Source organism: Ascaphus truei, chromosome 3 (assembly GCF_040206685.1).
Source record: "Ascaphus truei isolate aAscTru1 chromosome 3, aAscTru1.hap1, whole genome shotgun sequence".
Lineage (NCBI taxonomy): Eukaryota > Metazoa > Chordata > Amphibia > Anura > Ascaphidae > Ascaphus > Ascaphus truei.
In genome coordinates, this window is record NC_134485.1 from 38,639,548 (window position 1) to 38,666,092 (window position 26,545).

Here is a 26,545-nt window from a genome sequence, read left to right on the forward strand (position 1 = left end):
TGAAGGGGGGAAAGGAGAGGGGAAGAGGAGAGAGGGGAGTGGGAAGGGGAGAGGAGTGGGGGAGCTGTGTGAGAGAGAGCCTACATATGCTGCCAAGCTGTGTGAGGAGAGGAGCAAACTGGTAACAGTTTTTAATTTCAAATTGTCAACGCTACAGTAAGTCCCATAGAGTACTTACTAAGAAGTTGTACTCCATAAGACACCTTCCGGAAATACAGTCGGTATGGCTGTATTAGCCCATTCAAGTAAACATGTTTTATGGAGTATTACTTTTTTTTCTAAATTCTATTCTCACAGCATTTTAACTTTAGTTTCTATCACTTTTAAAATTAAACACAGACTCCTCTTTGGAAGAACATAATTTAAAACGTTACCAAAATACTAACTGTCATCAATGTCTGTGACATCTTCACCCTTGTTTAACCATCTGACCATAGGAGCAGGAGAGCTGCCGACATGGCATAAAACTTCGGCATCTTCCCCAATTCTGAATTCTTGAGGTGACTTCACTTCTTCAAATGTGAGTTTTTCTAAAGGAGGAGATCATTAATTACACTGGGGTTTCTTCTAATAGCCAACCATTTATATAATTTAACTTTACATTCCTAAATACACTGTATTTATATAGTAATATTACTTTTGCCTGTAGCAAATATTTTACAAATACAGTAGCATTAGTTATCATGAAAATGTTTAGTGCTATAATGCTTTGTTCCTAAAATAACAATGATCACAACTCACTAGACATGTACACAGTTCATTGTAGTGCCTTTGTAATATTGGTGAATGACCCTGTATTCTATATCCACCGGTTGGGAATTTCTGCTGAAAAGAGCCCTTTGACATCAATAAAATGTCAAGTAGAGATGGGTAAACTTTTCTGGATTCAATCCATGGATTTTCCTGAGCTTTCGCTGCCATTTCAGTTCAATGGAATGAAATCCATCATTAAATATTTTCATTTTAAGACCGCTCAGATTCTTCAAAATAAATTGTTGGGTCTCAGAAGAATGGGTTTTAATGAATCCGTTGACTGCTTCAACCGAGAAGGGTCAGATTTAGCCCGAGAGGTCAATTTACAAGTGCGTGTTTATATACTGTATATACATATGTATGTACAGTATATACACACGTAATCACGCATACTGTCTCTCTCCCCACCTGGAAGATATGCTAATGGATAGGCAAAGTATATTTATTCTCACACAATTTCTAAAAGGATGTCCACAACAACTATATTGAATTGCCAAGCCTAAGGCATCTTGTGGCTGAAATTGTGTTCTGGTATCAGACCCAACAGGACTAGAAGCCACAACCACTGCTTTTCTGTGGAGAAACTCTAGTAGTGTGAACTAAACCAACTGCCACAGTATATTAGCATATTAGCATATCTCCAATTGATATCTATTTTGTTGAATTTGAATAAGGATTGTAACGTGAAAGGACTTCAAGCACAAAGTACTGAGGGCTATTAGTTACTGAGGCATGGGGAGATTAAATAAAACACAGGTTGTCTCACACACACACAAGTAAAAACAAGTGAAACACAACAAATAACGTTGATGCATAGATAAAATAATATTATAAATTGACCTGGTGACTTATTAGATCGTGTTCTCTATCCCGTAAGAGGGTAAAGTGCTTTGTAAAGTTATGAGCACCCAATGAGATGTAGAGCTCAGAACCAAGTATGCTGTGACAGTAGTGCTATCCAATAGCTTGTTTTGCTCACACTGCTAGAGCTTCAGTCCTGAATAACAGAGCTAGTGTGGGTTCAACTTCTGATCCTGATTACTTTATAGGTTCCTACCACCTTGGGACTGTGACTCATCTCCTATTATCACGGATCTATTGTTATGCCCAAACAGTCTGTTCAGTCAGACTTACTTATACTAATTGTCAAATATTGGCACCTGTGTCTATATATATATATTATGCACCTTAACCCTGGCTGTGCTCAAAGCTGTGACCATGCAGCACGCTTAAGCCTATAGGGAACCATGTTAAAAATGGTTATTGAGGCAAAAAGTGACACTGTGTGCTCATTTGCATGTCATTTCCCAGAATCCCTTGCTGCAGTGGAAGTGCTGTATGCTGGTTGATAATGGGGAAAGGCGGGGTTGCAGACCTGCCTAAGACATGCAGATGAGCATACAGTTATATTTGCATATTTGCTTTCCTGTGGAGGGTTTTTGTCACTTTTTTTACTCACCATAACTTAACTCAGTATTATGTTTTTTATATATATATATATATATATATATATAATAGAAATAACAGAACTATATCAGTCCTAATGTGGTAGAAAGAACATATAAACAGCAATAAATTAAAACAATACTAATCCACTCCCAAAGTGTTGTCCAGTCCAGAAAGTACGCTTGAATAGGGTTAAGGGCAGTTTTCATATGAGAGAACCACATCCAAAGGAATCTAAAAAACAAAAAGAGAAAGCGCACGGCCCATAGCGTAAAAAGCGTACAAATTTTAATATAAAATGTAGAGATGAGGGAAACAAGCTCACTCACAGATGAACAAGAATAAAAGGCATTTGAATATCACCACCACGAGATCCGCAAGATATAACCTCCACAGCAGAGATGTTGTAAAAGCTGTCAGCAGCTGCTACAAATATTCAGACCTCGTGGATCAAGTGATTGGAACCAATAAGGAAGTCCTGCGTAGTCAGTTTATTCCTGCCAGATAAGTTCTAATCCAAACCTACACTGGGGTTTCAGGCAGCAGGGAAGGACGCTCGCTACGAGCTGGCCAGCCCACAGTGATGACGTATCTCCGTCACTGCCCTCCTGACGCGTTTCGTCAGATAGACTGACTTTGTCAAAGGATGATGGAATCCTCCCCCAGACAAGGATTTATACAGAAAATCAGTGATTAATCATAATAATGAAAACATAAAAAGGATGGCATTCACAAATCTTATATTATACAATAATTAATAATAGATAAGAAGCTAAACGAATAAACAGAAACAACAAGAATATTGATTATTTGCTGAGTGCAAAAGACTAGTCTAATGCACTCTGTCATAACATTTCCAATACTTACAATGACCAAGTGGAATACTAGGTGTAAATGGATTCATATGGATAGGAGAGAAAACAGAGGACAGGGGAAAACAGATACAAGATACAATTGTGTGAGTTGGGGTTTCTGTATTTAAATAACCCATTCAGCCCTGTTTCCACAGTCCTTGTTTTCTCTCATATCCATTTGCTAACTACAATGACCAATTGAATATAATAGGGGTTTACTCTATATAAGAATAAATCAACATGAAGATTCATGCGTATAGAACTTTACTTTATAACTATATCCATCAATTATGTGAGTTATATACACTATCCATTTACACCTAGTATACCACTTGGTCATTGTAAGTATTGGAAAAGTTATGACAGAGTGCATTAGACTAGTCTTTTGCACTCAGCAAATAATCAATATTCTTGTTGTTTCTGTTGATTCGTTTATCTTCTTATCTATTATTAATTATTGTATAATATAAGATTTGTGAATGCCATCCTTTTTATCTTTTCATTATTATGATTAATCACTGATTTTCTCTCTCTCATTAGTCTAATCGGCGAATCTCTATGTATGAACTATATAACAATATAGGAAGGGAAGTTTCCCTCAACTGATTGGACATTGGTTGCCTAGTAACCCGCCCCCTTTTTCTGTATAAATCCTTGTCTGAGGGAAGATTCCATCATCCTTTGACAAAGTCAGTCTATCTGACGAAACGCGTCAGGATGGCAATGACGGAGATACGTCATCACTGTGGGCTGTCCATCTCGTAGCCTTCCCTGCTGCCTGAAACCCCAGTGTAGGTTCGGATTAGAACTTATCTGGCAGGAAGAAACTTACTACGCAGGACTTCCTTATTGGTTCCAATCACTTGATCCATGAGGTCTGAATATTTGGAGCAGCTGCCGACAGCGTTTACAACATCTCTGCTGTGGAGATTATATCTTGCAGTTCTCGTGGTGGTGATATTGAAATGCCTTTTATTCTTGTTTGTTTGTGAGTGAGCTTGTTTTTTCCCTCATCTCTACATTTTATATTAAAATTTGTACGCTTTTTACGCTATGGGCCATGCGCTTTCTCTTTTTGTGTTTTATATATATATATATATATATATATAGCAACTGTAAATATTTCTGTATGTTCATTTGCATGTCTTAGACAGGTGTGCAACCCTGTCTTTCCCCATTATCACCCAGCACACAGGGTTTCCACTGCAGCAAGGGATTCTTGTCTCAAGCTCGTATTACACAAGCAAATCTCAAGACAATGCATACTGTTTTAAACACAGCTTTTAGATAGAGGCTGGGATGAGATGAGTGGGTTTACTGGCTTTGCATCTCATCCCAGCCTCTGTCTAAAAGCTGTGTTTAAAACAGTATGCATTGGCTTGAGGATTTGCTTGTGTAATACGAGCCTGAGACAAAATGTGGCATCGTGCGCTCATTTGCATGTCATTTCCCAGAATCCCTTGCTGCAGTGGAAACGCTGTGTGCTGGGCGATAATGGGGAAAAATAGGGTTGCAGACCTGTCTAAGACATGCAAATGAACATACAGTAATATTTACAGTTGCTTTATGCTTTACTGTAGAGGGTTTTTGTCACTTTTTTTACCCACCATAACCTTAATAATTGTGGTATATATATATATATATATATATATATATATATATATATATATATATATATATATATATATGTGTGTGTATATATATATATATATATATATATATATATATATATATATGTGTGTGTATATATATATATATGTGTATATATATATGTGTATATATATATATATATATATATATATATATATATATATATATATATGTGTGTATATATATATATGTGTGTGTATATATATGTGTGTGTATATATATGTGTGTGTATATATATATATATGTGTGTATATGTATATATATATGTATATGTATGTGTATATATATGTATGTGTATATGTATGTGTATATGTATGTGTATATGTATGTGTATTTTTTTTAATTATTAATAATGTTTTTATTTTGTATGTTTTATTTGATGTATGTATTAGGCATCTGTTATACAAATGCCCTAGGTGCAATCACATTATCACAATGTACCAGAATGGCTGTTGTACTGAAAGGGTTAAGGCAGGGTTGAGAATAAGAATAGCATTTTTTTTAATGGTTTGGGTTTTTAGATGGAGAAATAACCTTATGATTCACATTAAATCAAGACCCAATTCTTATTCATTTAACATTCCCACACTACATGTTGTAATCTAAAAGCATTCATGGTATCCCATGGCTGCGATTGTATCAATTATTACGCTGTATGGTTTAATCACCATTTTTATGCAAGTTATTCAGCCATGTGTTAACAGGTCTGTTATACTTTAAACTTCAATAAAACATAATTTTCATTAATCTCACAATGCTATTTAGCAATGTGAGGCTGTGCTCCTCGGTAGACCTGAATATTGAATTATTATTATTTGACCTACTGTAGTAAATGTCAAATCAAAGCATTATAATTTATATTGACAATCTATGTTTTTCCTGTATTGTATGTTAATTATGTATATATAGGCATGAAGTTTTCAAAATAAAACGGTAAACAATCCAAAAAATACTCACGATAAATTTCCAAAACGACGGTAGCCTCCTGAGTATGCCCCTTATCATCAGTAGCTTGACACCGATATATGCCAGCATCATCTACATTAGCATTGTATATGGTTAGCCAAGATCGGATTCCTTCCTTTTGAACCACCACCCTCTGACTAGAAATGATCTTATCTCCTTGTGGGTTAAACCAGTCTATGGTTTCAGGCTCACCAATAACTAGTAAAAAGAAGTGTAAAAAAAGAATACATAATCATCAGTTTCCAAACACTGTTATTACTGTACTGTTTGCTTTTAAAGAAGATACATAATTGTAGGGTACAGTAGTATTAGTATACATTGTAATTAAAAAAACCTAAGTATCTAAAGCCCTCTCTTGCCTATAACCTTTTTCACTCACTGCCCCACACCTCTGGAATGCCCTTCCCCTCAATATCTGACTAGTACCTCTATTCACCTTTAAGACCCATCTTAAAACACACCTCTTTAACTAAGCATATCGGTAGCTCCGTGGCTGATACTATACAGTACATCTCATACATCGACCTTGCCCCCTTGCAGACGCACTTACCAGAACACCTTTCTACTGTCTCTGTACGTTCTTCCTACTTACCACTTTGATTGTAAGCTCTTCGGGTGCAAGAACTCCTTTTACTAATGATACTTTTAAGTCTTATTCCTATTATATGTTATATTATTATGTCACATGTATTACTGCTGTGAAGCGTTATGTACATAAATGGTGCTATATAAATAAAGATATACGTACTGTACATACTTACATACCCAATGGTACAATACATTTTAATATTTCTTGTTCTTTAGGGGAATGTAAGAGACTATTAAACATTTATTGAATTATTTTAGTAGTGGTGATCATTTCTGTTATAAAGCAGCAAATAGGAGATTCAAAGTGACATCTATATTTACTGAGTTCAACAAATTATATTTGACAAAACTTTCTAAATGATGAAACAGCATTGGAGAATATGATTCTTAGCGATATGCAACATTTTCACAAAGGTTCGCCAACCAGATTAAACTTGCCAGGTTTTTTTCTGCATAAAAGTTAGCAAAAATAGCTGTCCACACAAAAAAAAAAAATATTAAAGGCAATGTGCCTATCACATGATACTTTATATAATGATATTTTTACAAATTTCACCAGACATGATAGTTTGGCAACATCTGCAAAAAAATGGCAAACTTTTGAGTGGTGAGAAATATTATGATAATTTTGCAAACGGGAAATGTGAGAAAGATTTGAAAAATATGGGAATCATCTCTGAAGACATTTACACATCTCTAGATATGAAACAGCATGAGATAATTTAGTAAAAGAATTTACAAATTTACAAAAGTTGCTAGTACTGTAGCAATTGTTATAGATTTAGCAGACATTATTGCACCTGATAACACAATATGATGCATTAAAGCTACCACAATATTTTTTGCAAGAAGCACAGCTGTTCCATTCAAAATAAGGTAATGCATGCGTTATCTCTTTAACACACTCAGTATTCTCCACGTTCATTCTTGCGTTAACCAGTGTTAACAGGGGTGATAACGCCGGCTACAACTTTAATTGTAGGCTCTTACTGGTACAGTACTTAAACATTTCGGCATACAACTGCAGTTAACCATGAGGTATTTTGCTGTGTTATATAGTGTGACATTTTCAATGTTTTACGGATAGATGTACACTGCGGCATCTCGTGATATATTTAATTATACATGTCAAAATGTCAGTGTCGCTAAAATGATGCTTCAGGCAGAAGTTTATGGACTTAGGTATTGTCCTATATGTTGTTGAAATATATTTCAACAAGTACATTTAAAATAGTAGAAAACAACCATACTTAAACTGACAAAAGGGAAATGAAGTACAGTGTACATACCTGTGCATGTGAAGTATTTGGATTGGCCCACGCTCATTTCTACTTTGCTGAGGGAAATAGTCACTTGCAAAATAGCTGAAAAATAATGAGAGATGTATTTAATTTACTGACTACTGTAGGTAATTATTGTAAAAATTGCATTTATTTCATAAAACCTACTTTAAACGCATATATTTTCTTAGCCAAACAAAAGTAATAACAGTGTTGATCAAAAGAAAGATCAGAAAGTTTCGCCCTATGATAAGCACTCTATGTCGTGTGTAGTACCTACTGTATAGATGGGCTTAGTAACCCAGCAGTGAATTACTGAAGATCAGGTAATTTGACCCAGAATCACCGGAGAAACCAAAAATAATAAAATTGTATTACTTCTACATTGAAATTAAAAACACATATACATTATTAAAAATCCCCATACTAGTGTGGCGTGAAGAGTTTTTCTTCCAAATAGGTATGCCTAAATAGCTAATACCAACAAAAACTCATTAAATGCATCCAGAATCATAAGATAATTCTTATATTCAAATTAGCAACGGATATCTAGGTTTATGTGGTTGTTAACCTAAGTCAGGTGTCTTTCCTCATCAGAGATCCAGCTTATGCAAATAGTCAGAAACCTAGAACTTATCTTGAAGAAAATACTCTTGTCAGCTGATATATGCCTCTTCAAGGAATATAGTTACATAAAATAGCGTGGTATATGTCTTGAAGCTAAGTAGTAACCCTCTATGGGTATAGTGTCTGTATCAGGGCGGCAGGTTGACATTAAATCCTCTCACAATATACCCTATGTCTGTATATCAATATCATGCCATATTCCCCCTGCACATAACAGTCCCAAAGTGTATCGTTAGGGTAGACATATAACACATACAGCGAAATCGGATACTCAATGCAATTCAAAGTGAATAATCACTGAGACACTGTCTCCTTTTCAAAGGTAAACCTCAGCGGGTCATACAAAGTAAGAGTGGAAACTTTCTGATCTTTCTTTTGATCAACACTGTTATTATCATACTATTATCCTCCAGAGCACCTGTTAGTAGTTTTTGTTAAAATATGGTGATTGCGGTTTCATTCATTTTATTTTACCAAACAAAAGTAAGGCTGAAGTGATACCTTTAATATCTAACTAGTGATTACAAAGAGTGCAAGATTTCAGGTTCCTGAAGGTCTTTTCAAGCTGATATGTGGAATCTGGAATAGTATGTTATATTGGTACAATAATTACATTATGGTAAGTCTGGATGTACAGAAGTTGTCACACTGATTATATCCATAGTTACTAGGATTCAATTATTGTATAAATATGACCTGCTCTTTCAGCTTAATTTGTAAAACAAAAAGACTAAAGAAGGGGCATTTGTGGACCTGAAAGCTTACAATTATTTTAACTACAGAACTAGTTAGCTAGTTAAGGTATCACGTCTACTTTACTTTTGTTTGTCTATTCTATGGGCTAAAATAGCACTATTCTCTAGTTGTATCTTTATAAAATGAATTCAACTGTCTTTATTACAATTTGGACTTATTGGGCCTATTCATAAAGCTGAACACATGAAAGAATGAACACATTCTCGCCCCAAAAAGAATTGACCCCTATTCATTAAACAATTCTTGCATGTCTAAACCATGCAATAAAGGCACCGTAGGTAGTAATTTAGTTCTGGCTTTACAAATCTGTGCACTATGCAAATTTTGTACGCAAATGAATAAATCTTTACAAATTAAGTATTCATGTCATTGATTTAGATTCCAGATTACATTACTCCAGACAAGAAAGATGCAGGATCTCACGGAGAGTCGAAGGAGGGTGACAAATGTACATGTATTTTATACAGTAAGTCTTAGAAATGTAATACATTGGTAAATGCTCTTAGAAATTGAATAACATTACTATTTTCAATAACTCCTAAATATGCTGTTATTTATTATTTAATGCACTGTTAGCAATGCACTAACTAGTTTCCACCATGTTAAATAGGGGGTTTGCGAGAATATCCAATCTGAGAGAGAATACCAATGAAACAAAATCAAATAACATTTCTGTAACTTTAACAGTTTCAAAGTAAAATGACACTGAATATATTATATCAAGCAAAGTCAGAGAAATTTAAAATGAAAAAGGATTTATGGCTGAAATGTTATAACCTTTTTGCTGGCCAATAATTATAAAGTCAACATGAAGTTAAAAAAAATCAAAGAAGATGGCACTGCGGGTGTGAAATCACATGTTTTGTATTCATGTAAAAAAAATATGTAGTCTTACAATAAAAAGTAAACTGTATTTCATACTGCAATACCAGCTTACCAGCTTTTTTTTATTTTGTCTATTTGTGTACAGTGCATGGATAATACAACCTTACTGAGCTGCCACAAAGCTTACTTCTGTAGAAACCTGGTGCTTTTGTTTTTGCAGTCTTGCAACCAGCGGATTTAATAAACAGTCCTACAGAGTTAATTATTTCAAAACCATATATTGATTCTTTACATGAGGAAGGAGTTCACTTAAAGTATTATGTTTTAACCTGCATTGCCACATGACCATCAACATTTCTAAAATGGTTATGCAATATCAATTATGGGTAGAAAATTCCAGTAGCATTAAAGCAGCAATCTTTAGAGGGTTCCAGTAACTGCTCCAGTTGGGCTAATGTGTGGCTATCAAAATGGTGGCTTAAATGTCCCACGTCATGGGGACTAATAGGAAACCGGGGCATCATTCCTTGTGGCTTCCTTTTGCCCCATGTGACAGGAAGATTTACACATGTACAGGAGATACCGGCACCCCCTATGGAGATAAGTATCTCGGGAAGCAGGGGCTTCCCCGAGCTGAAATTAATGAGGTTCAGCTCCGGAGAATTATACTGTATGACAGAATTCCACTCTTTTTTAAAAACTTTTTCATGTACAGATGTAGCCAGACATGATGTGCCTGGAGATGTGGAAAGGAAAACAAAACTCTGCAACACCAGGGATAATAAAATCAGCAGCTGTCTGCGGCGGGTTTGCTCTTTCGATTGGATAGGAGAGATTTCCCACTGCTGGGTGTTGTCGCAGATAGAATGCCGCTGCTTCCCCTGACAACATGAACAGTTAGTCTGGCTATATCTGTATGGTAATTTCTCAAGAGAGACTGAAGCATTATGAATTTTATAGCTACATAAGATAAGACATTTTGAATTCCATTTACATAGTGGTAGACTCAGATGACATAAGGGATCATCAACCTGCAATTTATAGGAGAAAATTGGGAGCAATGCATGTAGATTAAAAATGAAGAGAGCATCCATCCAGAGATCCCATATACCAAGTATGAAAGAGTCTTTCTAAAGTAATGAAAATGCTTCTGTTCTCAAAGTAAAATATATTGAAAAGCTTTAAGGTGACCTTTTTAATTGGTACTCATTATTCAAGCACATAAATACCAAAAAAAAAAGAAACTAGTATAATGAAAGTGCTTTGAAACTCCTTACAAAAAAATACTGAAATAATAAATGCATCAAAATATAAGACCAATATATTGAATGCTACAAATAAAAAAATATGGGGCAGATCCACAAAGCTTCATTATTGACTTAATGAGACGCTAACTTAGGTTAACATCTCTTAGGTGCTAATGGGGATCTTCAAAGCTCACTAATGCTGTGTTAAGAGCAGTCTAACAGCTAAGATGGCCTGGTGTTACGTGTTAATGATATGCAAAAGAGATATGGAACACCTCAACGTATATCCACAGCAGGCCATTATAGTTAACGCAGGCTTTAATGATATTTATTACATTGGATGTAGCATCTGCTCCAACTTCCGGTATTTTGTGAGAACCTCGATGTAGCCATGGGACCCTGGCTATAGCCTTCTACTGGCCTCAACACTATAAGTCCTGATAGGAACAGGCAGTGTTGGAGTTAATATCATGCACAGGGCCTAGCCTGCAGTTGCAGCCTGGATGGGTACTATGTTTCCTTATCAAGGGGCAGGCCTAAGCTGTCAGTTGGAGTGTCATACCTGGGGAGGGTACTGACTGGGTCACATGTATATGGTGTTATGCCTGTCAGTACCTGGACCTGTCCTGTTATGGATCGGGGTTACATGACCTTCCCCCAGGTATAAAAGCTGGCACTCCACCAAATTGATTGTGTTGAGTATGGGACAGTGTGATACCCTATTCCCTATTGGAGGGTCAATGAGATTGGGAGAGGTTCTTGGGTCTTCTCCAGGGCTGAGATGTATCATGCGTATGCAATAAACCTGCCGTTGGACCAACTATGGTGTGTGCTTATTGGGAAGGAGTATTGCCTGTGGGGACCATCCTGTATGCAGCCTCATGGAATGGAGGCGCTGCACAGGAAAGAGATGGAAAAAGCCTGCCCTGTTTCTGCTCCTAAACTCCAACTGCGGAGCAACTCAGACCTCCTGAACCAGTAGGTGACGACAGCACCGGGGACAATACACATGTAGTGGCTAGATCTTCCGTGGCAGGGGGGAACAGGTGCTATATAGGCATTTTATAGGGAGCCAGGGTTGTTGCAGAAGACCTGTAATGGCACCTCATGCTACTGGAACCAAATAGATTGCTTGCTATACCATGTGATTGCAGCCTATTAGTTATGACATCACTGATTTGGCCAGCCAGCCATAGTTCTCACAGAAGACCGGAGGTTGGAACAGTGGCAACATCCGATAGCTGTAGAAGGAAAAAAGAAGACCAGGTGAAGAAATGAAGATTTCAGAATAAATATTTACAGATGAATACTCTTCACTCACCGGAGGATCAAGGGCAAGGGCATTGGTTAAAGGGAAGATCCCTCATTGCCAGGCCATGGATGGACTTGCATTACAAATAGGCCATCAGCCTGAATTTATTTGGTTGTGGGATTTGTCTTGGTGTTTTTGGTTTATTTTTGCTATCGGGCAGGTAAACTGATTTTAATTTTGCTGGTGTGGTAATTTTTTTAAATGGTTTTTGACCATATAGTCTGTGGAATGTATTCTTTATGGATGGGCAATAGCCCTTTCAGGGGGATTGGTTGCAGAAGATAGTGGCTGTGAACTACAGATGAAGCAAGACTTACTGTTCTCGGTACTGTGAATTTCACTGTGCCATGTGGCTGCATTGTGGTTGTAGATTTAGTAGCCCTACCCAGAAGGATTAACGTAGCAAGGTTCAACATGATTTTAAATGCGACCCTGCGGGGTTAATTCTTTTGGGCCATGTGCAGGAGAAAATACCAAAACCCACCTTTCTGATGAGTTGCTCAGTCATGTCCTGTCCCAATCTATAGCCACCTCTGCTGTCTGGATCCATGTCCCCGCTCGCTGAGGGTAAGAGATACCAGCTTTATCTCCCTCCCCCTGGATGATGTAGAAGCCCTTGTATGGGGCTGTACGTCATGAGGGGGAGGCTATATGGCCATATCTGCATCATCATGGGACTGAACAGAACAGGGGGACCCTATCCAGCCCCCTTGATGATGCAGATTACAAAATATGGCCATTAAGTCTTTCTATATCTGTAGGATGGGGGTAAATTAAATATTTTTTTTCAGGTAACCGTTGAGTGCTATTGTGGCTATCTAGGCCCCACTGACACTTAATAAATAGGCTATTTTAATGGTATTAATGTTTCATTTTGATTTATGTGTGTATACAGTATATATATATATATATATATATATATATATATATATATATATATATATATATATATATATATATATATATATCTGGCTGTGTGCTGTCACTTTTTCCCGGACCTACATCTGGTAAATATTCATTATATATATATATACAGTATATATATATATATATATATATATATATTGTGACAAACGGCTTACTCCGGGGCTCCGTCGTTTGTCCGGGACTGTTTAGAACACGGTCTTTTAGGGTAGGTTAAATGATGAGGCGTCACGTACTGTTCCTTTAAACAGGCTATGCCTGGTTTATTCAGTCCCAGGCACTGAGACTGCCACAGTGCATACAACAGAAAACAGATCAAAAACAAAAGCTGCTCACCTGAGCGATAACTTAACTTAGATATCCCTGACTCAGGGTTGGAAGTGGCTTTTCCACTTCCAACATCAAAACACGGTACTTTTGCAGTCTTACACAAATGAACAGAAAGATTGAACCTGTTTGGGGAAGAGGCTTCTCCCCTCTGTAGTTCAGCAGCCTTCCAGCCTCCTGGCTCTTGTGGGGAGACCAGAGCAAACAGGAAATCAGTCTTTCATACCTGATTCCTAATTAGCATGACAGGTGACAGAAATCAGGCAGCAGACAAACTCTGGTCTGGATCTCTCATCCCTCAGTTCCAGCGCTTGCCAAACTGTGGGATGGAGTGTATGTATTATAAGGCTGCACTCCCAGGCCAAACAGGATAGAAACTGTGTAGTATCCTGGGAGCCCTATATACGGAATTTATTACCATCCCCTGGTTTCTGTCACATATCCTCCCCCCCAGCTCAGACCTCGAGGGATGAGCGACCATGGATATTAGGGAGTGCATCCTTGACAACCCGTCAGCATTGCCATGTTTGTGCCCTGACCTGTGTTCCACAGAAAATTTAAAGGGTTGTAGGCTTAGGAACCACCTGGTCACTCTAGCATTCTTTTCCCTGTTTTGAAACATCCAGGTAAGGGGTGCATGATCTGTGACCAACCGGAATTTTCTCCCCAACAGGTAGTATTTGAGCGTCTCTACAGCCCACTTTATTGCGAGACACTCTTTCTCTACTATGGAGTAATTTTTCTCCTGGGGATTTAGTTTCCTACTTAAATAAAGGATGGGGTGCTCCTCACCTTGAGACTCCTGGGAGAGTACCGCCCCCAGCCCTACCTCAGATGCGTCGGTTTGGACTACGAACTCTTTGGAGAAGTCAGGTGTGACCAACACTGGTTGGGCACAGAGAGCTTCTTTCAGGCTTCTAAAGGCCTGTTCGGTTTCGGGGGACCACTTTACCATTAGCGGTCCTCTTGCTTTTGTGAGGTCAGTTAGTGGGGTTGCCTTAGTTGCAAAATTGGGAATAAACCTTCTATAGTACCCAATTAACCCCAAAAAGGTCCTTACTTGTTTTTTTGTAACTGGCCTTGGCCAATTTTGTATCGCCTCCACTTTGAGTGTTTGGGGTTTGAGTAAACCTCTGCCAATAGAATATCCCAGATACTTGGCCTCCTCCAGACCAATAGTGCATTTAGCGGGGTTAGCAGTTAGTCCAGCAGACCGGACTGCGTCAAGCACAGCTTGGACCTTTGGAAGGTGGGATTGCCAATCTTCACTATGGATTACCACATCATCCAGGTAGGCGGCAGCGTACCGAGCATGTGGTTTTAAAATTTTATCCATCATTCTTTGGAATGTGGCGGGAGCTCCATGTAAGCCAAAAGGCAACACCTTATACTGAAAGAGGCCGTTTGGGGTTGAGAAGGCTGTCTTTTCTTTTGCCCTTTCTGTGAGGGGAACCTGCCAGTACCCTTTTGTTAGGTCTAGGGTTGTGAGATATCGGGCTTTGCCCAGTCTCTCTACAAGTTCATCTACCCTGGGCATAGGATAAGTATCAAATTTTGACACCGCGTTTAGTTTCCGGTAGTCATTACAAAACCTTGTTGTACCATCTGGCTTTGGGACTAAGACTATAGGGCTGTTCCACCCACTTTGGGATTCCTCAATTACACCTAGTTTTAGCATTTTTTTAACCTCTAAACTTATAGCCTTTCTTTTGGCCTCTGGGATTCGGTACGGTTTAAGGTTAACTCGGACCCCCGGTTCAGAGACTAGGTCATGTTCAATTACGCTAGTTCTACCTGGCCGTATAGAGAAGATTTCTTTGTTTCTTCTCACTAAATTCTGAACCTCTCGTTTCTGATGAACAGACAGGGTTTCAGCTATGCTAACCTCTGGGTCAGTTTCTTGATTCTCTGATGGACCTGGGGGTACTAGGGTTAACAAGACTTCTCTATCTTTCCAGGGCTTGAGTAGGTTTATATGGTAAATTTGCTCAGGTTTCCTCCTACCTGGCTGTCTTACCTTATAATTTACTTCTCCCACTCTTTCCAAGACCTCATATGTTCCATGCCATTTATCAAGGAATTTACTCTCCACGGTGGGAACCAGAACTAGTACCCTATCACCTGGAAAAAAAATTCTGACCCTAGCACCCTTATTATACGTATTCCTCTGTGCTTCTTGAGCTTTCTCCATGTGTTCCCTCACTATGGGTAGGACTGCAGCAATGCGGTCCTGCATCTGGGCAACATGCTCTATTACACTTCTGTAAGGGGTAACCTCATGTTCCCAAGTCTCTTTGGCTATATCCAGTAAGCCCCTTGGGTGTCGGCCATACAATAGTTCAAACGGGGAGAAGCCTGTGGATGATTGGGGAACTTCCCTAATGGCAAATAACAGGTACGGTAACAAACAATCCCAGTTTTTCCCATCTTTATCAACCGCCCGCCGTAACATGCTCTTTAAGGTTTTATTGAACCTTTCCACTAAACCATCTGTTTGTGGATGATAGACTGAGGTTCTGAGATGCTTGATTTTTAGGAGTTTACATAGCTCTTTTGTTACTTGGGACATAAATGGTGTTCCCTGGTCAGATAGAATCTCTTTAGGAATCCCGACCCGGGAAAACAGAACTACTAACTCTTTTGCTATGTTTTTAGCTGAGGTGCTACGTAGGGGAACTGCCTCCGGATATCGGGTGGCATAATCTAATATTACCAATATATGCTGATGTCCCCTAGCAGACTTTATTAGGGGTCCTACTAGATCCATAGCAATCCGGTAAAATGGTACCTCTATTATGGGAAGGGGTACCAATGGGCTGCGGTACGCCTTGAACGGGGCGGTGATCTGACATTCTGGGCATGAGGAACAATAATTCGTAATTTCTGCCAGAACCCCAGGCCAATAGAAGCTTCGGAGAACCTTTTCTTTTGTCTTTTCCACCCCTAGGTGTCCCCCCAATGGATGACTATGTGCGAGGTGTAATACTACGTTACGGAATGTCCGTGGTACCAACAATTGTTTAGTTGTAACTGATTTCCTTTTATCAACCCGATATACTAGGTCGTTCTCTACCTCGAAGTAGGGGTAAGCAAGTGACCTATCTGGTTGGCCAGGAGTACTATTCTGGTCCCGTATATTTCCCCTTGCTACCGCTAATGTGGGGTCCTCCCACTGGGCCTTCTTAAAACTCCCAGGACTGACCTCTAGGTCAGCGAGGGTCTTATCCGGTTCTGGGGTGGTAAGTGTCTGCTCAACATCTTGATTTGGGGTATTCCCTACCAAAGTAGTGATGGGGAAGGGAATTTTACAGCACTCCCCCTTTTCCCCCTTCTTATTTGGGCCCTCGTCAACCTCCATTTCTGAAAAAGGGAAAGGATTTGTTTCTTCTAATACTTCGTTATGGTCCGCTATTGAACTCTGGGCGCTATTCTGAGCGGGGGACCACATTTTTAGAAAATGGGGAAAGTCGGTCCCTATTAACACATCATGTGCCAGTTTGGGTACAATACCCACCTTGAAATCTAAAGAACCAAACTCTGTTTCAAAAAAAACATCAACAGTGGAATATTCATGATTATCCCCATGTATACAACAAATTGCCACTCTTTGTGAACTGTTTCCCTGTTTCTTCTTAATGGGCAAGAGGTATTCGGACACTAGTGTGACCATGCTCCCAGAGTCAAGAAGTGCCCGAACCCTCTTACCATTAACCTTTACAAATGCCCACAGATGGTTATTCAAGGGGTCCTCTGGGCTAGGGCCCATACATTGGGACAACAGCGAATAAGGTTCCACGCTGTTGCATTGCATGGGCTCATCATTTAGTGGGCAGATTTTTGCTGTGTGGCCCCTCTCATGACAATTTACACATTTAGGTACATAGTCTGTGTCCCACTTAGAGCCTTTTCCCGGCTCCCCATGTTGGCTATTGCCCTTAGTGTGCGAACCACTGTTGCTGGTGCTGCGTGAAGGTGGTCGCCGCTCTTCAGCGCCCCTTAACCCCGGTACCCTTTTACCGTCTCTGGAAGAGTCCTGGAACCTCGGGTAGTGGGGTTGCTCCACGACTGTGGGTTGCGGGTGCTCTTCTGCTGCATTGTACCTTTCTACGAGGGCCACAAGCTCATCCGCATTGTGGGGGTCACTCCGACTGACCCAACGGCGTAAGGCAGAGGGAAGTTTCCTCAAGAACTGGTCCATGACCAACCGTTCCACGATGTGGCTGGCTGAGTTGATCTCGGGTTGTAGCCACTTCCGGGCGAGGTGGATGAGGTCATACATCTGGCTTCGGGTGGCTTTATCCATCGTGAAGGACCATGCGTGAAACCTTTGGGCGCGAACAGCCGTGGTTACGCCGAGGCGGGCGAGGATCTCGAACTTCAATTTTGCATAGACGTTAGCTTCGGCTGGCTCTAGATCAAAGTAAGCCTTCTGGGGTTCGCCGCTTAGGAAGGGTGCGATTAGACCAGCCCACTCAGCTTCTGGCCATCCCTCTCTCTGTGCCGTGCGTTCAAACGTGAGAAGATAGGCTTCCACATCATCCGAGGGTCCCATCTTCTGAAGGTAGTGGCTTGCCCTGGTCATTTTCGGAACTGGGGCTGCCGCTGCCAGTGGAAGGTTACTGATAGTCCCCCTCAGGATCTCGAGTTCCTGCTGTAAGCCCTGAGCGAACCGCTGTTGCTCCTCTCTCAGCAAGCGGTTTGTCTCTTGCTGGTTTGCATTCGCGTTTTGTAGGGCTTCATTCGTCTGTTGCTGGTTTGCATTCGCCTGTTGCTGGTTTGCATTCGCCTGTTGCTGGTTTGCATTAATCTCTTGCTGGGCTATTAGCAGCTGTTGCTGGGCTGCATTCGTCTGCTGCTGGTTTGCATTAGTTTCTTGCTGGGCTATTAACAGCTGTTGCTGGGTTTCATTTGCGTCTTTCTGGGCAGCGACATTGCGTACCAGCGCACCCACCACGTCTTCCATCTTGTTTGCAGAGGATGAAAAAAACTTTTTTTTTTTTTTTTTTTTTTTCTTTCAAAGTTCTTCAACCCGCAGACCCCCTAGTGCTCTGCCCGCATTCTCCACCATATGTGACAAACGGCTTACTCCGGGGCTCCGTCGTTTGTCCGGGACTGTTTAGAACACGGTCTTTTAGGGTAGGTTAAATGATGAGGCGTCACGTACTGTTCCTTTAAACAGGCTATGCCTGGTTTATTCAGTCCCAGGCACTGAGACTGCCACAGTGCATACAACAGAAAACAGATCAAAAACAAAAGCTGCTCACCTGAGCGATAACTTAACTTAGATATCCCTGACTCAGGGTTGGAAGTGGCTTTTCCACTTCCAACATCAAAACACGGTACTTTTGCAGTCTTACACAAATGAACAGAAAGATTGAACCTGTTTGGGTAAGAGGCTTCTCCCATCTGTAGTTCAGCAGCCTTCCAGCCTCCTGGCTCTTGTGGGGAGACCAGAGCAAACAGGAAATCAGTCTTTCATACCTGATTCCTAATTAGCATGACAGGTGACAGAAATCAGGCAGCAGACAAACTCTGGTCTGGATCTCTCATCCCTCAGTTCCAGCGCTTGCCAAACTGTGGGATGGAGTGTATGTATTATAAGGCTGCACTCCCAGGCCAAACAGGATAGAAACTGTGTAGTATCCTGGGAGCCCTATATACGGAATTTATTACCATCCCCTGGTTTCTGTCACAATATATATATATATATATATATATATATATATATATATATATATATACAGTATATATATATATATATATATATATATATATATATACAGTATATATATATATATATATATATATATATATATATATATATAACAGGAAACACAAAGTATACCACATCAACACAATTCATAACGGTTGCCCAAAAACTGTCCTAAGTATATGATAAAATATCAATAAGCAGTGGTGCTCAAGGATAATAAATGTACAGTATAGCACAACGAAAAAGTAACCTTATAATAAAGCACACGGGCATACCATGGATATAATTATTAATGCAAAATATTTTCATATAAAAGTAAAAACAGGGGGAGAGAAATATAAAAGAGGAGGGGGACTCACAACTGACAATACATATATACCATGAGGACAAAGGCACATAAATTGGTCACAAAAATCACCAATGGCTGATATAATAAACAGCCAAAAGGTATTGGAACAAAAAAATTGGTAGCTCTATAGAAGGCACTATTCTGTAAAGTAACACACACTACAGACCTGTGTAATATGAATAGAGGTATGCCTAAGGTATAGCCATAGATTCAAATAGAGACAATATTGCTTGAGATAATGTCAAGGAAGAAGACCGTTTGTCGAAACGCATTGGAGTATGAGTCTGTGGAGGGGGACCCCTGACTTTTTCCAGTATAGGAGCCCTCTGCAACTCGTATTTTGGCCATATCAACTATACAGATTTTGGTGATGTATCATCATTTTATACCATTGTGATACATGCTCTTATCCTGGATTCCTTGATATTATCTCAGGCAATATTGATGTGTCTGCATGTAACATGAAGCAATCTTTGTAACCTGAAAACCGGTCCTGTTGCTGCTCTATTCGGACTGTTTAATAAAAGAGGAAATATATATAGCACTAATCGTGTATGCAGGGTTTCCCAGATAAACATTAGAAAATAATTTTCAATGACTCCTGGGATAGGTGAGAGCTTCAAGCAGCCACGGCTGCCTATGTTTTTTATCCAGTGGCTGAATATTGCTAAGGCTTTATCAGGCAATTCCCAGACACTGGGAATGTTACGATGGCTAAATATGTAGGAGTTAAACAAAATAAGTGCATTGAACACAAAAGCACACTTAGGGAGCAGTGAGTGACATGTGTTACTAAAGGCATATAAGAGAAATACACTGTCGACAAGAAGTTGGAAAGGAGGCAGTCATGAGCTGTTCACAGGGGGCGAGCTGGGGGAAAAGAATGAAAATCCAATATACTGTTAGGAAAGGAAGAGTGTAAAGTCTTAAAGTAAGGAAGAGAACTTTCAGAATTACAGAATTTAATAAGTAGCCGGGGGAGTGATTTAAGGGGTAGAGAAGCATAAAATGTGCAGAGAAAGTGAGATGATTTAAATTGTGGTGTTTTTTTTATAGATTGCAAGGGAGAAACTTGAGAGGCATGGAGACCAATTAGTAATATATAGAAATAGTTGAGATGAGGAAAATGAAAAAATGTGTGTGTCGCTATACAGTATATATATATCTCATATATCTCATATATCATAATCTCAAGGAAATTATGGTGAGGAGTAAAGTATTCAACAATACAACTGAATGCGGGATAAGACCATGCCTTGACAGAGAGTGTAATTGCCATCAGCCCAGTGAGGATAACCTATCTACCACACCTACAGGCGTTATATATGAGCTAAGTGTGTCACACTGTTCAGATTATTAGGTCATATAGAGATTATGGGTTAACCAACATGCGGCTATCCCTAAATTCAGACCAATATTATCAACTGCATACTAGTGTACCTATTCTAGGCTAACTATACACATAGACAGTGATCACTCAGAACAGTGGTGGATCTTATCTCATCAGTCAGGGTGATTGCCATCAGCATTACACCAGGTTAAATGGTGATTAAGGGTTAATCAGCATAAACCACCCATATATCCAGGCCACCATTAATCTAGAGCACGCAGACACTATGTATCACTTATACAACATGTGATACATGGGTCAATGACACATATTAGGACTGTATACGCCAGCTGGAGGAATTGTATTAACCCTCCATGTGTTATTAGTGCATAAGAGCCCTGTGGCCTCTGCTAACAAGCATGGATTTTACACACAAATAGGACTGGCTTTTACACCTATAGGGGACACACCTCAGTACATTCACTCACCCGTAGTGAATGCACAGATCAATGCATCAGGCACCTATTCAGAGTGCCACAGTCACCAATAGTGAGGAAAACAGGTTCACCAAGTGTGTTCGCTGACCATTCCTGCCCAATAGGGCAAGTTGAGCTACAGCCCAAATGTGTGTATACCTGACCTAGGAGAGCACCACCTGACTCATACACTCTCTATTCACTTCAAGCATATAATTTGCTTCTTCGTCACGGCATTTACGTCAAAACACAAAACAGATACTCATTTGTGTTAGTACTTTTATTTTATTAGTGGAGCACAGCTCCCCATTAAATTGATTTTAATATTATCACATCTCATTACATCCACTCACTGCTAGTACCTAATAACCTAGCAACCCTGTCACGGTACCACGTCAGAGTGCTCTCTATAATGGGGTTCTTTATTCTTCTTAGTCTGTAATCTAATCACAGAGTAGGACTAGTAGAAAGAGCCCGTGATATAGTCACGAGTGCCTTCAAAAGGGTACATTTTTGGTGCACATCACAATAACAATTTTTATAGTTTTATATACAGTGAAAAATCAAGGTGAATCTAAATCTACAGTGATAATAAAATATTAAAATACAAACGCGGTGCTGTCTGCTGTTGTCCTCTAGTATGTGCCTATGGTAATGACTATTACAACATTGTGGGATATGTTATTTAGCAATTGTTAATGTTGTCCTCCTGCTATATGCAATAAAGTTGCTATTACCACACAATAAATCTGTTGTAGTCACTCTTACAATGATATGAAATTGCCAGTGAGTATATTGCAATGTAGATATAATTGACACTATCTAGGTCATAGAATCACAAACAGAGTAGTCCGCATACAGCATAATAAAGTATGAAAATACACAAGACCACCATGGGAGTCCCTCAGCTAATCTACTAACATATGAACGCTGCTTGCTAACAAACAGCACAGCTCCAACATCGCTGTCAACTTGTACTGGGAGTCCCTGTAGCTAATGACAGAGCGTTAGCATAATAATCAGCCAGTATAGTGCTATTTAACATGCAATGAATGTGCACACAGTCTAATAACCAATGCTGTTAGTGCATATATATTGTGCCAAACCACACCACAGAAATTGAACCAGCTGTCTTCCAGTCATATAGAAGACATGTAACCACAGGGTGTGGAATCTGGTATCTGATGACCAATACACAGCACTAATTGATTGGAGGAGGATGCATGGAATACCGTGGGGGTCCCTAAGCTGTTAGGCTAGCATATAAATGCTGTTTGCTAGCAAACAACGCAGCTCCAACATCGCTGCCAACTTGTACTGGGAGTCCCTAAGTCTAGTGATAGACGATAGTAAGGTATTCAACTATATTGCCTCCTCCTCGCACTAAAGAGCCGAATTGAATGTGTAGTACTTAGCTTTAATGATCAGGACTGCTTGGCTGCCTGCAGACATCTCCGGTCAGACCCACGATTACTCAACCGGCTTGGACATGATCAGCTGCACCGCGTGTGAGTGACGTCACCACGTCACTGAGCCCACGCCCTACGCGTTTCTCTCCAGGCGGAGCTTCGTCAGGGGAAGAATATTCTGCTTGGGAAAAAGAAACTGAAGCTGGAAATGCAAGGATTGCCTATATAAACTAGTGAGTGATGTAGCTCCGGTATCCACCTTCCCCTGACGAAGCTCCGCCTGGAGAGAAACGCGTAGTGCGTGGGCTCAGTGACGTGGTGACGTCACTCACACGCGGTGCAGCTGATCACGTCCAAGCCGGTTGAGTAATCGTGGGTCTGACCGGAGATGTCTGCAGGCAGCCAAGCAGTTCTGATCATTAAAGCTAAGTACTACACATTCAATTCGGCTCTTTAGTGCGAGGAGGAGGCAATATAGTTGAATACCTTACTATCGTCTATCACTAGACTTAGGGACTCCCAGTACAAGTTGGCAGCGATGTTGGAGCTGCGTTGTTTGCTAGCAAACAGCATTTATATGCTAGCCTAACAGCTTAGGGACCCCCACGGTATTCCATGCATCCTCCTCCAATCAATTAGTGCTGTGTATTGGTCATCAGATACCAGATTCCACACCCTGTGGTTACGTGTCTTCTATATGACTGGAAGACAGCTGGTTCAATTTCTGTGGTGTGGTTTGGCACAATATATATGCACTAACAGCATTGGTTATTAGACTGTGTGCACATTCATTGCATGTTAAATAGCACTATACTGGCTGATTATTATGCTAACGCTCTGTCATTAGCTACAGGGACTTCCAGTACAAGTTGACAGCGATGTTGGAGCTGTGCTGTTTGTTAGCAAGCAGCGTTCATATGTTAGTAGATTAGCTGAGGGACTCCCATGGTGGTCTTGTGTATTTTCATACTTTATTATGCTGTATGCGGACTACTCTGTTTGTGATTCTATGACCTAGATAGTGTCAATTATATCTACATTGCAATATACTCACTGGCAATTTCATATCATTGTAAGAGTGACTACAACAGATTTATTGTGTGGTAATAGCAACTTTATTGCATATAGCAGGAGGACAACATTAACAATTGCTAAATAACATATCCCACAATGTTGTAATAGTCATTACCATAGGCACATACTAGAGGACAACAGCAGACAGCACCGCGTGTGTATTTTAATATTTTATTATCACTGTAGATTTAGATTCACCTTGATTTTTCACTATATATAAAACTATAAAAATTGTTATTGTGATGTGCACCAAAAATGTACCCTTTTGAAGGCACTCGTGACTATATCACGGGCTCTTTCTACTAGTCCTACTCTGTGACTTTGTACATTGGTAGCACTCATTAGTGTCAATCTCAGACACTTGCCCTAAGCATTATAAAATTATAAAAAGTGAGCGGTGTGCAACGTTTTGTGTTTTATGTAATCTAATCACCCCAGATAAACCATTTTTAACATGGTTCCCTATAGGCTTAAGCTTGCTGCTTGGTCACGGCTTAGAGCACAGCCAGGGTTAAGATGCATAGCCAGTAAACCCACCCACAGACAGCCGTTTCGACCTTAATAGGTCTCATCAGCGTGGGGTTGGTTACACTGGCTATGCAAAAATGAAGCAATAAGGATGGGTTTTACCATACTTAGTTAAGTTATGGTGGGTTAAAAAATGTGACAAAAACCCTCCACAGCAAAGCATACAGTATAGCAAATGAAAATATTACTGTATACTCATTTGTATATCTATCTATCTATCTATCTATCTATCTATCTATCTATCTATCTATCTATCTATCTATCTATCTATCTATATATCATCATCATCATCATCATCATCATCATCTTAACCGTTCAGCCGAGTACGACTCTCGGGTACACTCTATGGATCAGTGTTCTCAATGTTTTCCAATCTCTCATGGCTTCTTTCAATTCTGCTATGTTCAGTTCAGTATATTTCTTGATGGTATCTAGCCATCGAGTTCTTGGGCGGCCTCTTCCTCTTTTGCCACAGATCATTCCAAGCATGACGTCCTTGTCAAGCGACTTGCTTCGCATGATGTGACGAAAGTAGGAGTGCTTTTGCTTTGTTATCTTTGCCTCCAGTGAGATTTTCGGTTTTATCCATTCCAGAACTGCTTGGTTCGTTATTCTGGCCACGGAATGCGTAGCAGACGTCTCCAGCCCCACATTCTGAATGCATCAATCTTTTGCCTGTTTGCCTTTCTCAGAGTCCAGGTTTCACAGCCATATGTTGCTTATGGGCAAACAATCACACTGACCAATCTGCATTTGTTTGCCAGGCTGATGTATTTACTCTTCCAGATGTTGTTCATACTGACCATCGCATTTCTTCCAAGTGTCAGCCGTCTCTTGATCTCAGGGGTGCAGTCGCCATCGCAATTAATTTTAGAGCCAGGAAAGTTTAAATCTAACACACGTGACGAAACGCGTTGGACGTCGTGACGCATGACGCACTGACGTCATCGGCTGATCAGGAACTTGTGTGCAGGAGCCTGCAGCAACAGCGTGAGGTTTGGAGCTGATTTTCTGCCGGTCATACTGAGAGGAGAGAGGGTATTTGCGCTACATTGACGGATAGCGCTGTTACAACGGAAGTTGTTTCCATCATCACCCATGTGGAGAGAACTCTTCTTCCCTCTCCCGGTCTGGCAGTTATCTCTATTTGATAAATATCAGCTTCTTACAGTATCATTACTCCATTGCACACTCTGCATAACATCTCTGTCTGCAGTTCCCCTCCCTTGTTCCTGAGGCTTACAGATGGTCTCCCATTAATGTTTTTTACACATTAAAGTGAATGCATGTCCTGGCGGCCTCTCTTGTTGTTTTTTAATAAATTTGAATTTTTATACAGTATTATGCTATGGAGCTGGCGCTTCTTCTTCTTCTCTTTTTTCTTAGATTTCCGTGATCTGGCTAGATCATTATAGAAGCCTGCCTACTCCATACTGTGACTGGAACATTTACATCTGGACTTTGATTTCATTTTTTCATCTAATTTGGACTTCAAGTTTGTTTTATATTTTTATATTTGGACACTTAACAAGCAAGGTTTAATATTATTTTTTTTCCTTTTTTGATTCAATTTAATTGTGGTTATTTATATCCAACATTTTTGCTCACCATTTTTTACATTATATAGCAATTTTTTAATCACCTATACCTATAGAACTCACTTATACACACACTGCTAGCGCTACTTTTTGTTTTTGTCTATATATATATACAGTAGAGGCAACGCTTATTCTAACATTTGCTTTAAACTAGCCGGGTTACATTCAGGGTATGTGCTGGGTATGATCTGGGCTAGTTTGAGGCACGTTTAAAGTATTTCTGCATTGACTAACGACCCATAGGATTAACACAGCAGGGATCCCTGGCAGTCCAATTCAGTTTGAATGGGACTGCCAGGGACCCCCGCTGTTAATCTGATAGGCCATTAATCAATGCAGAAATGCTGGGGCTAGTTTAAGGAAAGTTTAAGGCATGTATTCAGAATGTACCTGGGTGTACCTGGGTCTTTTGGGGAATTGCCACTGGTTTTTGTTAGAATAAGCGTTGCCTCTACTGTATATATATATATATATATATACACTGGCGACACACTTTATTCGAGCTCGGCTAGT

At 39.8% G+C, this 26,545-nt stretch overlaps 1 protein-coding gene and 1 long non-coding RNA gene across 4 annotated transcripts in view; one reads left to right on the forward strand and one right to left on the reverse strand.

Moving 5' to 3' along the window:
• Positions 1–26,545, reverse strand: part of NCAM2 (neural cell adhesion molecule 2) — a 500,008-nt gene that overhangs the window by 304,605 nt on the left and 168,858 nt on the right. For 2 of the 3 annotated variants that reach the window (XM_075593952.1, XM_075593953.1), the window contains exons 2-4: positions 7,547–7,621; positions 5,661–5,867; positions 387–530 (exon numbers count right to left, since the gene is read on the reverse strand). In XM_075593952.1, coding sequence (XP_075450067.1) covers positions 387–530; positions 5,661–5,867; positions 7,547–7,621 — 426 coding nt within the window. Of the gene's footprint in view, positions 1–374; positions 531–5,660; positions 5,868–7,546; positions 7,622–26,545 lie in introns of those variants that run through there. The other variant, XM_075593954.1, reaches the window with a different exon arrangement.
• On the forward strand, positions 438–26,178 carry LOC142491416 (uncharacterized). Its single transcript, XR_012800398.1, has 3 exons — positions 438–520; positions 9,299–9,386; positions 25,821–26,178. It is a non-coding gene; the product is annotated as an uncharacterized LOC142491416 (long non-coding RNA).